This window comes from Neophocaena asiaeorientalis, unplaced genomic scaffold, assembly GCF_003031525.2.
Source record: "Neophocaena asiaeorientalis asiaeorientalis breed wild unplaced genomic scaffold, Neophocaena_asiaeorientalis_V1.1 scaffold254, whole genome shotgun sequence".
Taxonomy (NCBI): domain Eukaryota; kingdom Metazoa; phylum Chordata; class Mammalia; order Artiodactyla; family Phocoenidae; genus Neophocaena; species Neophocaena asiaeorientalis.
Genome location: NW_020174705.1, coordinates 657,972 through 669,505, shown reverse-complemented (window position 1 = coordinate 669,505; position 11,534 = coordinate 657,972). Strand labels below are relative to the sequence as shown.

General features: G+C 63.1%; 4 protein-coding genes across 5 annotated transcripts in view; 1 reads left to right on the top strand and 3 right to left on the bottom strand.

Annotated features, from left to right (window-relative positions):
- HAGHL (hydroxyacylglutathione hydrolase like) overlaps positions 1-487 on the bottom strand; it is a 3,619-nt gene extending 3,132 nt beyond the window's left edge. The window contains exon 1 of the mRNA XM_024759793.1: positions 412-487. The gene's annotated coding sequence lies outside the window, so the exon portion shown is untranslated. The remainder of the gene's footprint in view (positions 1-411) is intronic.
- Positions 488-714: 227 nt separating this feature from the next.
- On the top strand, positions 715-4,582 carry CCDC78 (coiled-coil domain containing 78). The gene is made up of 13 exons (XM_024759584.1): positions 715-799; positions 1,034-1,153; positions 1,241-1,327; positions 1,523-1,756; positions 1,788-1,812; positions 1,937-2,208; positions 2,296-2,421; positions 2,636-2,823; positions 2,890-3,061; positions 3,183-3,226; positions 4,009-4,075; positions 4,151-4,251; positions 4,360-4,582. Exons 1-13 carry the CDS (start codon positions 740-742, stop codon positions 4,469-4,471), a joined length of 1,608 nt encoding a protein of 535 aa, XP_024615352.1. The 5' UTR covers positions 715-739; the 3' UTR covers positions 4,472-4,582.
- Positions 4,583-4,675: 93 nt separating this feature from the next.
- ANTKMT (adenine nucleotide translocase lysine methyltransferase) lies at positions 4,676-9,094 on the bottom strand. Of its 2 annotated transcripts, XM_024759740.1 has the most exons (6): positions 6,213-9,094; positions 5,899-6,062; positions 5,573-5,677; positions 5,333-5,473; positions 5,057-5,107; positions 4,676-4,927 (listed from the first exon to the last, which is right to left on the bottom strand). In XM_024759740.1, the coding sequence occupies exons 2-6, from the start codon at positions 6,058-6,060 to the stop codon at positions 4,706-4,708; spliced, it is 681 nt and encodes a 226-aa protein (XP_024615508.1). In that variant the 5' UTR covers positions 6,061-6,062; positions 6,213-9,094; the 3' UTR covers positions 4,676-4,705. The 2 variants fall into 2 exon arrangements, with proteins under 2 accessions (XP_024615508.1, XP_024615507.1); XM_024759739.1 differs by having other exon boundaries at positions 5,899-6,232.
- Positions 9,095-9,607: 513 nt separating this feature from the next.
- Positions 9,608-11,534, bottom strand: part of METRN (meteorin, glial cell differentiation regulator) — a 2,592-nt gene continuing 665 nt past the window's right edge. Inside the window, 3 exon segments of the mRNA XM_024759738.1 lie at positions 9,608-10,039; positions 10,116-10,175; positions 11,091-11,491. Of these exon segments, the coding sequence (XP_024615506.1) occupies positions 9,723-10,039; positions 10,116-10,175; positions 11,091-11,491 (778 nt within the window). The 3' untranslated portion in view covers positions 9,608-9,722.

The window sequence follows — 11,534 nt, the reverse complement described above, 5'->3', positions numbered from 1 at the left end:
CGCTCACCCGGGCCGCCACCAACGGCCCGCGCCCCTGAGGCCCGCTGGGCCCGCCTGGAACCTGCGCGCGCGGGAACCGGCGCACAGTGCACAGAGCACACGCGTGCGCGGGAGGGAGCGCGTGCGTGCCCGAAGGGAGCTGCGCGCACGTCTGGCCAGTCGCGCCCGGCGCTGCGGCGCCTCCTCCTTGAAGCCCTCCGGGCACCGGGCTGGGACAGCCCTCCTGAGTACCCCGGACCCGGACTGGGACGTCTGAGCCCGCTTCCGTCAGGCTGAGCTCTGCAGGGATCTGTCCAGTTTGTTTGCCTGCCCGTCCAGTGCTCAGCGTAGGGGCCTAATGAGTGTGCGAACCCACATGGTAGAGCAAAGCGCGCTGTGAGGACAACAGTAACAGCAGCGGCATCTCCATACCATGCGCGCTGTCCCACACCTCCCCAGGCTGGGCCCTTGTATGCACTCGTGGTTCCATCCGCGTCCCTGATAAATGCTGGGGTGCCGATCTGCGTTTCCCAGATGAGGAAAAGGAAACCGGAAAGAATGGATCGCCAAATACGGAAGAAGTTGAGAGTTTGCACCCACCTCCCCAACCACTGAACTGTCCTGCCTGCCCTCGTGGGCGGGGCCCCGGGAGTCTCCTGGGGACAACAGAGGCCTTGGCAACACAAACCACCGTGTTGCAGCAACAGGCCAGTAGTCGAGGTGGCACCAGGCTTGGGGCAGCCCAGAGTCCCTTTTGCCTATGGAGTATGTGGCAGCCCCAGGCCCCAGGCCAGGGGCCCCACCTCAGGCCACCAAGAATGTGAGTCCTCCCAGGACGCTGCGTTTCTGGGCTCGGGGGTTCTCCCTGTTCCCTCAGAGACCAGGAGGGGTGTAGATCCTCCCAGGACCTGGGCCTGATCCTGGCTGTGGGAGGGCCTGCCCCAGCTCTGCCAGGCTGAGGGTGTGGGGGTGGATGGCTGGTGGCTTCATGAGAGTGGAGGCCACAGCCCAGGTCTGAGACACACCTGGGGTATGAGTGGTGGTGCCTCCCTAGGTTCTGCCGCGGGCCGAGACCTGGCTGCCAGGAGTCCCTGGGGGTACCCCAACCTGGGCCACCAACCTTGAGACAGAGGTTCCCTCAGATCTAGAGCTGAGTGAGGAGCAGCGGCTGCAGGTGGGTGTGGGGGCCCTCAGGCACTGGCAGGAGGGAGGGCATCCCCAGGGCCCCACAGGCCCCACCTCTCATCCTGGCCATTCACAGGTCTGCAAGGAGCTGGTGGACCTGCAGATCAAAACCCATCGCCTGAAGGAGCAACACGAAGCTGAAATCTTCGAGCTGAAGAGTGAGGTGGGCACTGATGTGTGCCTACGTGTGCCAGCCTGAGGGCATGGGGGGAGGGTGCACACTTAGTGCCAGAACTGTGAGGGGTGCAGGTGTGCCCCATGTGACTGTGCACACGCAGTGTCTGCGAGTCCCCACCTGTCCTGTGTGTGCTGTGTCCCTGTGGATGCCCAAATGGATGATGACCTGGTCACCCCGCAGGTCCTGTGGCTGGAGAGCCGGGTGCTGGAGCTAGAACTGCATGGAGAGCAGGCAACCCTAGCAGAAGCTAATCCGGGGCACCGCCAGGCACTGGCACAGGAGCTTGGGCACAAGGCCTGGGGGCAGGGACACTCCGACCACCACAGACTCCAGGTCACCATGAGCGCATGGGTGGAAGCTAAACAGGGGTCCAGCAGGGGAACAGTGAGGCTGAGACCGGCTTTTCTGTGCAGGCACAGCCCAAGGACTTCCTGACAGCTGAGAACGAGCAGCAGAAGCTGGGGCATGGTGTGAGTGTGCAGCCACCTAGCCCGGGAATCTGTTGAAGTTTCTCCCAGCCCAGGGTGGAGGTGGGGCAGTGCAGGGGACCCAGAGCTTGGGCTCTCACCCAGCCAGCCCTTGTGTACCCCGCAGCCGCAGGGAGAAGTAAGTCGGGCGCCAGAGCAGCACAGGGCTCGGCAGCAGGCACTGGAGACGCGTGTGTGAGTGACTGCCTCACCTGGGACAGGAGGGCCCAGCAGGGCACAGTGAGCAAAGGAGCTGTTCTTAAGGGGCAGAAGGAGTCACCTGCCCTAGGCCCGGCTAAGCCTCGTACCCATGTCTGCAGGGCAGCCCTGGGCTGGCAGCTGCAAGGAGCCCAGGAGGAGGCCAGGACAGCTGGGCAGCAACTGGCTGCACAAGCCTTGGTGAGGCCCACCCCTACCTGCTTTGAGGTCTGGCTCAGCAAAGGTCCACCTTGCAGGACATAAATTCAGGGCCATCTCCACCCCCAGGTATTGTCTGCCTGCCGGGGCCAGCTCCACCAGGCTGAAGCAGAGAACGCCCGGCTGCAGCTGCAACTCAAGAAGCTGAACGAGGAGTACGCCATCCGACTGCAGCACTGCGCCCGAGCCGTGGCTGTGAGCACTGGGCCAGCTGGCCCTGTGTTGAGTGGGAGGCCTCTGGGTCCTGGGGAGCCCGAGTCTGGCCTGGGTGTGCTAGACCACTTCAGAGAGACTCTGACCTTGTGGGAGACTTCAGGCCCACCCAGCACACTGTCGTCAGACCAGCTCCATGGAGGGAACTGGGGGGGCAGGGTGTGGACCCGCCCCAGCCCAGCCCTATCTCCTCCAGGAGTATGCAGATGGTGCAGGCCCAAAGCCTGCATCCACAGCCCTTCGGACATTCCTGGAAACCACTCTGGAGGACATTCGGGGGGCACATCACAGCCGTGAGCGACAGCTGGCCCGGGCTGCTCGCACCTACCGCAAGCGCCTGGCAGATCTGAGTCGGAGGCACGAGGAGCTGCTGGCTGCCCACAGGTGGGCCCCTCCCTGAGCTGGGCACCTGGGGTGGGATGGCCCTAGGTGACCTGGTGTGGGGTTTAGTGTGCAACAGGTGCTGGTGGATCCCAATGGGGCACCCAGGATCCCCAAGGCTACCTCTGGTGCAGCCACCTCAGACATGGAGCCGCCGCCCCTGCACATGGTCACCAAATTCGGCCACCTGAGGGAGGACCAGGCTAGGCTGGAGAAGCAGCTCCAGAAGCTCCAGGCCCAGGTGACCCCTCCCTGCTGCCCCACAACTCGCCCCAGGACCCATCCCAGGCTCAGCAAAGCCCCAAGCCCAGGGCCTCTGAGCAGCCTGCCTCATTCAGCAACCGCTGTTCTTGTTCCTACAGAAAGAACCCAGTGAAGCCTCTCAGGGGGGCCCATTAGAGCCACAGTGAGTACCTGGTGTGGGTGCTGGGGAGGCATTTATTCATTTATTCATCCTATGAATAAATGGATTTTATTCATAGGATGAATAAAATTTATTCATTTATTCATCCTATGAACTAACTGCTTAGAGGGGTTCTGGATGCTGCAGTGGACAAGGTGGCCCATCTGTATTCTCCAGTCTCGGTCTGCTTATGAGACACTAATAATTACAGAAAAACCAACCTGCCTGGAGAGAGGAGGGACTACCCTCCTGGATGGGAGGGGGCTACCCTTGAATGGGAGGGTCAGGGAGAGACCCCGAAGAAAGGGCACTTCAGCTGAGACTCGGAGGACGCATAGCTGAAGACCTGTGGTGGCATGGACGATAGAAGTCTTGACCCCAGGACAAGGCAGGAGCAGGCTACCTGGTGACCTTCACAGCCTTTGCCTCCACCTTCATGTTCTCAACTGTGCAGTAGGCAGAAGCTAGGACAAGTCGCCTGCCTGGGGTTTTGGGAAACCCCCCAGCATGGGGGGAGGCCCCCCATAAGCATCCTTACAGACACTGGGGTCACTGTCCCAGCTGGCCTTGTGGCTTAGCTTTCCCTGAGTGGCCAGTGGCTGCCCCCATGCACAGATGGCTCCAAGCCTCACAGCGCCCACAGTGGAAAGGCAGCCCTATACTGTCCCAAACTCGCTCCCAGCAGGCACCTCAAGGACCTAGGGGCCCTGACTTGAGCAGGGTCATTGGTCATAAACCTGGGTCCATGCCAGCTTTCACGCCCACCCCTCCTCCTCCCCTCACAGGGGCCTGGAAGCTGCATCCTGGGCCCAGATCCGCCAGAAGCTACAGGACTTCTCCCGTGGCACCCAGGTAGTGGGCAAAACCTGGCCAGAGGCCCTTCCTCACACTGTGCCCGGGCTCATGGCTTATGTTCCCCCATTCCAGGCAGAGCTGGAAAGGGAGAGAGCACAGCTGCTAGTCCGAGCCACGATGGCTGAGGAGCAACTTTCTGAGCTACAAGAGTATGTGGACCAGCACCTGGGCAGGTGGGCTCTAGAGGTGGGCTGGGTAAGACCCAAGGACCTCAGTCCCAGGCACTAGCAGCAGGGCTTGTCCACAGCCAGGTGGTGACTATGCCTAGTTTCTCTGAGCAGGTACAAGCAGGAGATCCTGAGGCTGAGGAAGCTGGTGGGTACAGGGAACTCCTGGAAAGCGGGGGCCACACCTCCAGCCAAGCCGCAGCACCCAAGGACTCGCAGTCGTTAGCTGGTCAACAGATAAACTTGGAGCAGAACTCTTCACAGCCAGCATGGAGCCCTCTCCACAGCGCCCCCTTGGGAGATCATTCCACCCAGCTCAACACCCAACAAAAATCAGGCTGGGGGCTTCCCTGGTTGCGCAGTGGTTGAGAGTCAAGGGAGAGGCCCACAACCCGACCAAAAAAAAAAAAAAAAAAAAAAAAAATCAGGCTGGAACCCACTGAGTCTTTATTGTGTCCACTCAGCCAACCTGAGAATTGGGGGCTCCAGGTATGGAGGCAGAACTAGGCCCTGGGACAGCCTGCCCAGCTGGCCCACCACTGTGGACATCATAGGCCCAGACGCGGTCCAGGCCCTCACCCAGTACAGCCACAGGTTGCCAGGTGGGGAGGGGGAAGCGCCCAGACACCACTCGGGCTCCTGCAGGCAACTCTGCCTGTAGCTTGTCCTCCAGCAGTGGGAGCTATGGGGGAGAGGGGAGGTTGGGGTGGGCAGGGTGGAACACAGCTCCCCCTACCCAGCTCCTCCAGGCCCAGCACCTACACCGGGGATGGCTTGGGCCTCCCATGGGGTCAGCAAACCCCAGACCTACCACGCTAGGAGCCAGGAACACAGACACATTGTGGCAGTCCCTCAGGCTCACCTGCAGGAAGAGGAAATTACCCCAGCAGGGATTGGGGCCCCAGCAGGGAGGGAGGTTTGGTGGGCATTGGGTAACTGCAGCTTCCAAGTCCCAGCTCCAGCCTGCCCAGGTGGCAGAGATACCTGGCACTGTCAGCAGGGTGGCCAAGCTACCAAGCTAGAATTGGAAGCATAAAGATCAAGGGTGGCCAGTGGGTCTGAGAGGGCCCAGGACTCCCTGGATTACCTTCCAGAGGTTCTCACGGCGGTAGCTGACATTGCCTGCACATCCTGCTCTCCAGGCATGCAGCCATGCCAGCCCCACCAGCCACGGGTTTAGCTCATAGCCCACAGCTGGGCGAAGACCGCACTTGTGGGCAGCCAGCACCTGTGGGCACAACGAGCGTCAGGACCAACAGATGGGGCGGTGCGCTCAGGGGAGAGGTCAACAAAGACGCTCCCCAACACACACGAACACGGTCCTTACAATCCTGCCGTCGCCAGAGCCCAGGTCCACCATCTTTCCTGGACGGCCTCGCAGCAACGACAACACGTGCTCCACCTGCCTGGCACTCGCGCCAACATAAGGCACCTGTACAAGGAAGCAGGCGGGAGTGAGAGGGTGGGGGGCCTGCCTCCTGGGCTTCCATTCTTAGAGTGGCCTGTCCAGTCCTACCTGAAGGAGGTCCCAACCCACAGCCGAATCGGCCCTGGAGTAGCTGCACCCTCCGCCTTAGCGCCACACTCCAGGCCCCGCCCCCAGCCCGGACCCGCCCGGCAGGCAGCTGGTCCCCACAAGCCTTGGCCCAGCACCTGCAGCCGCAGCGGCACGCGGCGGAAGCCCGGCTGCAGCAGCAGCGCCCACACGGCGTAGGCGACCAGGCCCGAGCCCGCCGCCACCTGCAGCAGCTCCAACGCGCCTAGCCGCCGCTCGCGCAGCTCCGTCAACGCCTCGGCCGGGTCGTCCTGCTCCATGGCTGCGGGAGAGCGGCTCAGTATTTCCCCACCTCAAGTCCCCTCCCCGGCTCAGGTCCGAGACCCTCATGCCCCGGCCCGGACCTGGAGAGGGCCGTCCTCCCCACCGCCCCCGGCCTGCGCGGCGGCCCTACTCCCCGCTCCGCGCCTACCAGACCCGCGGCGCCGCGCCGGAAGAGGCGGACGCGGCGAGACACCGGAAGCGGCCGGGAGAGCCTGAGCAGCTGGTCCGCTCGCGTTCCGCTCCGTCCGGGTCCAGGGACCCTCCCGCGGGTTCCGGACCGCGGAGCCCTGGGGTCCGGGGCTACCCTCGCGGGTTCTAGCCGCACAACATCCTGCCTGTAGCCCGCGTCGCTCAGCCTCGTTGGCCCATGCCGCAGATGGTTGCTGCGGGCCTGTCCTGGGCGCTGCGGACCCCTGGGGCTGCACATCCCAGCGCGGGGAGACGCCCGAGGGAAGCGGTGCCGTGGATCCAGTTGACTGGCAGCGGAGGTCCGTGCGGTGTGGCTGGAGGCCAGGGGCGGCGGTCAGCCCGGGGGCAAGGGCTCACCGGGGAGATGCCGCCCCGCACACCCCGATAGCCAGCCAAGCCCAGGAGCAGTCGCGGGGAGGCCACCCGGGCCCCTCCCACGGCTGAAGGCAGTTAGCCCGAGTGCGCAGGAAACGCAGGATGCGCAGGCTTCGGCGGGGGCGGTGGGACTTTGAGCTTGGCTGAGAGGCAGGGCGGAGGGGGTTGATAAGGAGAAATTTAGCAGAACCGAGAAGACAGATGTTGGCTCTCTCTGAGCGTCATGGGAGGGGAGCCGGATGTGAGGTGCTGGGCGCTCTGGCAGCTGGCCCAGTCAGGTGGACGGGAGGAAGAGCCCCAGGAACTGGGGAGACCACCTTCCTTCTCCAGAAAATGTAACACACACGAAGAAAGATTGAGTTCCCGGAAGTGACCTGATGAAGTCTGGGAATGAGAGAAGCAAGTGCGGGGACAGAGCCAGGACCTCCTCCTCACCGCACCCTGAGGCCAAACGTCCTTGAGTGGCAGAGACTTGTCTGCACACAGGCCCTGGCTTGGCTTCTCATCCATCCACGGCATCGGTCAGGAGGGACGGAGGCTGCTTCAGACAATGCAGGCATGCTGGAGACCACTGCCCCCATCCCCAAGTGCAGACTGCCGCACACTTGGCCCCAGCTGCCTCCACTTGGGAAAGACAGGTGTTCCTGTGGCAGGAAACCCCGGTGCCATGCTCCCAAGACCTGAGCACTGGAGCGGAGGAGGGCTGCTCCCCACCCCCATCTCAGAACCTTCTGTCTTCTTCCTGGCTGTCACCTGGCCCTCCCCATAAAAGGAGGATGTGCACTGGGCTTACACAGCATCCCATTCTTGTCTCTTTTGTTCCTTGTATTATTCCTGGTGCTAGAGCAGCACCTGGTACCTAGAAGAAACTCAATAGAAGCGGGTCGACTGAATGAAGGCACCTACCCCGACTCCCCAGTGTGCACACCCAAAAGTCCCTCACCTTCACACCTGCACCCTGCTCCTCACCTTTGGGTACTGGGCACTCGAGTGCATACCTGTGTGAATGCACATGCCCAGAGGTGCCCCAGAGGCACCTGCTCCCATAGCCCCAGCCCTCATGCTCACCCACACCGTTTCCCCTTGGCCACTCCCCTGTGGGCAGGCATGAAGCCCCTGGCCCAAGCCTTCCAGGCTCCTCCCAGAGCACCCTGGGGCTCCTCTGACCCTGTCAGCCACACCCACTTCTGCCCTTTCTGCTCCTTTTGCTGGTTGCAAAGCCAACACTTTCTCTGGAGGAGGGTGTGTGCATAGGAGGCGCTTCCTGGGGCAGGTGGGCAGAGGCCAATGTCCATCCTAGGACCCAGCCCTGAGTAGATGCCCTACATTTTTCTGGACAGATGGTCCCAGAGGTAGTCCACAGTGACCACACTGGGTGTGGCCATGGGCCTCTGTCCAAACAAGGCTGTGGGGAGCTGGCCAGAGAATTAGGGCAAGAGCCAAGGGTGAGGTGCTTCTCAGCGCTGGAGGCGAAACTCTCCTCAGGTCGGGGTCTGCATGGGCAGTGCAAAAGAGGAGGATGACAGGAGAGCACACTCACCTCCTCCTCCTCTGGTCTTTACTGAGATACTCCCTGGTGGTGGGAGGGGGAAACAGGGATACAAGGGTCTGCAGTCCAGGCTGGAGATCCAAATGTGGGGTCATCAGTATGTTGATCGTATTTAAAGCCAGAAGGCTGGCCCAGTTCTCCAATGAGGGAATGTCGGAATGTGTGTGGAGAGGAGAGGTCTGGTGCCTGAGCTCTGAACAATCCATGGGTGCCGGTTTGAGTTTGGGGACGCGAAAGGGCACAGCAAGGAGCCTCAGGAACAGCAGAAGGTGGGAGGAGCCCAGGGGAGCCTACCATCCAGGATGACTGTGCTCCCACCCACAATTCTCACCAGTCCCCACAGCAAATGGCCCGTCCAAGTGAAAGGAGTGCGTACCCGACACGAGTGTAGCCTTAGACAGCCTGCCCCACGGAAACTCCAGGGCAGCCACTGGAGTGATGCAGTGTTCACACAGGGCGTGGCAACATGAGGTACCTATATCAGCCGAATCTGGCAGAAGTGGCCCTGTGTATCCTTGTTCCTCTCCCAGCCTCAGTTCCTGCCTGCAGGATGGCAGGGCCCCTTCTCCAGTGAGGGCTGCCAGGCAGAGATGGGAAGTTGTTTCTGGGGCTCAGCCCAGGCACCCCCACCAGACCTGAGCTGTGGCCCTCTTTCCCAGGAGCTGTGGGGCTGGGACAGCAGAGTCAGCTCCCTCTGGGCTCAGTAGTCCCACGTGCACCCCCATCCTGGGGCCTTTCAGCCTCAGGGCCGTCAGCTTTGTCCAGACCGCGCAGGCCCTTTATGTGGCTGAGGCTGGAGAGGAAGGTGGGGGCAGCGACAATGAGGCCAGTGGCGGGAAACAGCCCTTAGAGACCCCATTGTGTGCCCCCGCCCACTAGAAATGGGCAACAAGCAGGACCCTGCAGAAGAGACCCCACAGCCGTCAGGATGCTGGGCACGTTGCAGGGGCCTGTGGACAGAGGGGCCCATTCTTCCCCAGGGGCAGAGTGGGGCCAGGATGACTCTGCTGGGCTTGCAGCGAACCACGCGGGGAAGTCAGTGGCCCGCCAGATTGCAGCCCCTTCCCTCAGGTTGGGAGTGGTGTCGCCTGCCTCCCCCTACAAGGGCCTCCACCCACCTCAGACCTTGGGTGTTATGGCCCCTTTTCCACTCCCACTCTGAGAAGTGGAATCACCTGGCATTGGGGGCAGGAGAGCTGAGGGTGACGTGAGTGGGGGTCCCTGCATGCCCCCACCCAGCAGCAGCGCCTCTCCAGGGCGTGGGCTGGGTGGCCTTAGACATGGCACCACTGCCCCAGAGCCTCAGTCTCTGGCTCTGTGAAGCGGTAACTGGGCAGTGCCGGGGGCTGTGGGAGAATAAAATGAAAGTGAGGCAGGCCCAGGGCTGGGCTCAGGCACGAGCACCCGATGCGCATTGGCTAATGCAAGCTGCGTTCTTATTGGTTATTGCTATTACCTCGGAAGCAGTTGGTACTGTGATGCCATCTGGAGGTCACCCCCCCACCCTCCTACCCACCCCTCCCCAGCACCCTGCTCCCAGGCCCCTCAGTCCAGCACCACCTCACAGGGGTGGAGGTGGTCAGCATGGGCAGCCGTGTAGGCACGGCTGAATTCCTGGAAGCGGGGTGCACAGCCCAGCCAGGCCTCACCGAAGCGGCTCCAGCCCATGAAGAGGAAGGTGCCAGGGCCAGGGTGGACGCCACAGTGCAGTGGGGTGCGAATGGAGGCCTGCGCCTGGCCCCCAGGACCCCCCACCCGGAACAGTGGCAATGTCTGGCGGAGGACACGGGCGGCGGCCACGGTGATAACAGACTCCTGCAGCTCTGTGTCGTGGGCAACCCCGTGGATGGTTCCATGGATCACTGTGGGGACACATGTTGGACAGTGGCATTCAGGGGAAGGCAGGCCCCTGGCTCGCCCCACAGCAGGGACACTCACCAAAGTCACTGGTGCACACGGCCAAGAGGAGCTCGGCATCACTGCAGGGTCTGCAGGCACCTGGCATGCAGGGGAGGTCATGAGTGGCAGCCCTGACCTCTCCAGGACTACCCGAGCCCTTCCCCAGCTGGACACAGGATAGAGAGGGCAAGCTACCAGACCCCCCTAAGGGCCTGATGGCAACTGGGGGTCTCAGGGACCATGTGTACACACCCTGAAGACACCCTGTACTTGGGGTGACGCTGCAGGCTCGTGCATGCATCACACACACGCACAGACATGGGCCTGGGGGCTGTGCCCAACATACAGGCACAAAGACCCGCCGAGCTGGAGCTCAAGGGTCTGGGGGCACGAGGCACGTGCTCTTGCACACCCATCTCACAGGCAGCACCAGCAGGCGGTAACCCCTTGGTCTCCCAGAGCTGCTTCCTGGGGCCCAAAGTCACCGGCCCAGCCCACGTGGCAGGAGGTTATGGTGGATTCGAGGGTCAGGAGACAGAGCAGAGACCCCCCATCCCCTGTGAGGTTAGGCTCCAAGCTCCAGGAGAGCAAAATGCTGGGCCTGGTGCCCTGCAGGTAGGCGGGGCTGCATCTCCATGGTGACCGGGCTCACAGTGGACTTCTGTTGTATTGGGCTGGGGGAGGGGAGGGAGGTCACCGCTGGGCCAGGGAGCCCTGGACAGCTTTGGCCGTCATCCCCTCCCCCAACCCTTCAGGGACCAGGGGCCCGGGTTGCCCTGCCCGGCCTCCCCTTCCGGGATTCTGCCCTCTGTCAGCAATTTCCCTAACCCGCAAGGTGAGGGATTGCCCCTCCCCCCCACCTGTCCTGGCGCTGCTACTCACTAGCTGTGTGCCTTTGACAGGCTGCCTCGGTTTCTCCCTCTATGCAGTGGGGAGGACAGGCAGGTTCCCACCCAGCGAGGCCAGGAAGCGACTCCCCGACTCCCACCTGTCCCCACCCAGGCCTGCACTCACCATCCGCACTGAGGCCGTGGGCCTGCGGAGGCAGCTCTGGACGCCCGTCCTCCCGCAGTTCGAAACGGAAGGAGGCCACGCGACGGCTGATGTCGGGATGCGGGGTGGCCTGCAGGAAGAGGGCCCGGCGCTCGCGGGGACCCCAGCGCACGCATCGGCCCCCGGCCGGGCCTGGGCCCTCGGCCAGCAGCAGCTCCAGCACGCCGCCCGCCCGCTCCGCGAAGACTTGGGCGCCTGCGAAGGGCCGCGCCGGCCGCAGGCAGGCGATGCCGGGCCGCACGCCGGGGTCGGAGCTGCCCAGGGTGAGGCGCAGCGCCCCGGCCGGGTACAGCCACTCGATCCCGCCCTCCGCACAGGCCAGGGCGAGCTGTCCCACGCTGCCGGGCTCCTGGGTCAGGCCGCTGCGGACCGGAGGGGCGGTGCTGAGGCGGGCGGCCGGCGTCA

What these genes read in the sequence shown, in the direction of transcription:
- ANTKMT (XM_024759740.1), bottom strand. Translation starts at nt 6,060, where the DNA reads ATGGAGCAGGACGACCCGGCCGAGGCGTTGACGGAGCTGCGCGAGCGG. An exon ending in GCCGTGAGAACCTCTGGAAG is followed by an intron (nt 5,108 to 5,332) that starts GTAATCCAGGGA and finishes CTCTTCCTGCAG; the next exon opens with GTGAGCCTGAGGGACTGCCA. An exon ending in TGTTCCTGGCTCCTAGCGTG is followed by an intron (nt 4,928 to 5,056) that starts GTAGGTCTGGGG and finishes TCTCCCCCATAG; the next exon opens with CTCCCACTGCTGGAGGACAA.
- CCDC78 (XM_024759584.1), top strand. Translation starts at nt 740, where the DNA reads ATGGAGTATGTGGCAGCCCCAGGCCCCAGGCCAGGGGCCCCACCTCAG. An exon ending in AACTGGCTGCACAAGCCTTG is followed by an intron (nt 2,209 to 2,295) that starts GTGAGGCCCACC and finishes CTCCACCCCCAG; the next exon opens with GTATTGTCTGCCTGCCGGGG. An exon ending in ACTGCGCCCGAGCCGTGGCT is followed by an intron (nt 2,422 to 2,635) that starts GTGAGCACTGGG and finishes TATCTCCTCCAG; the next exon opens with GAGTATGCAGATGGTGCAGG.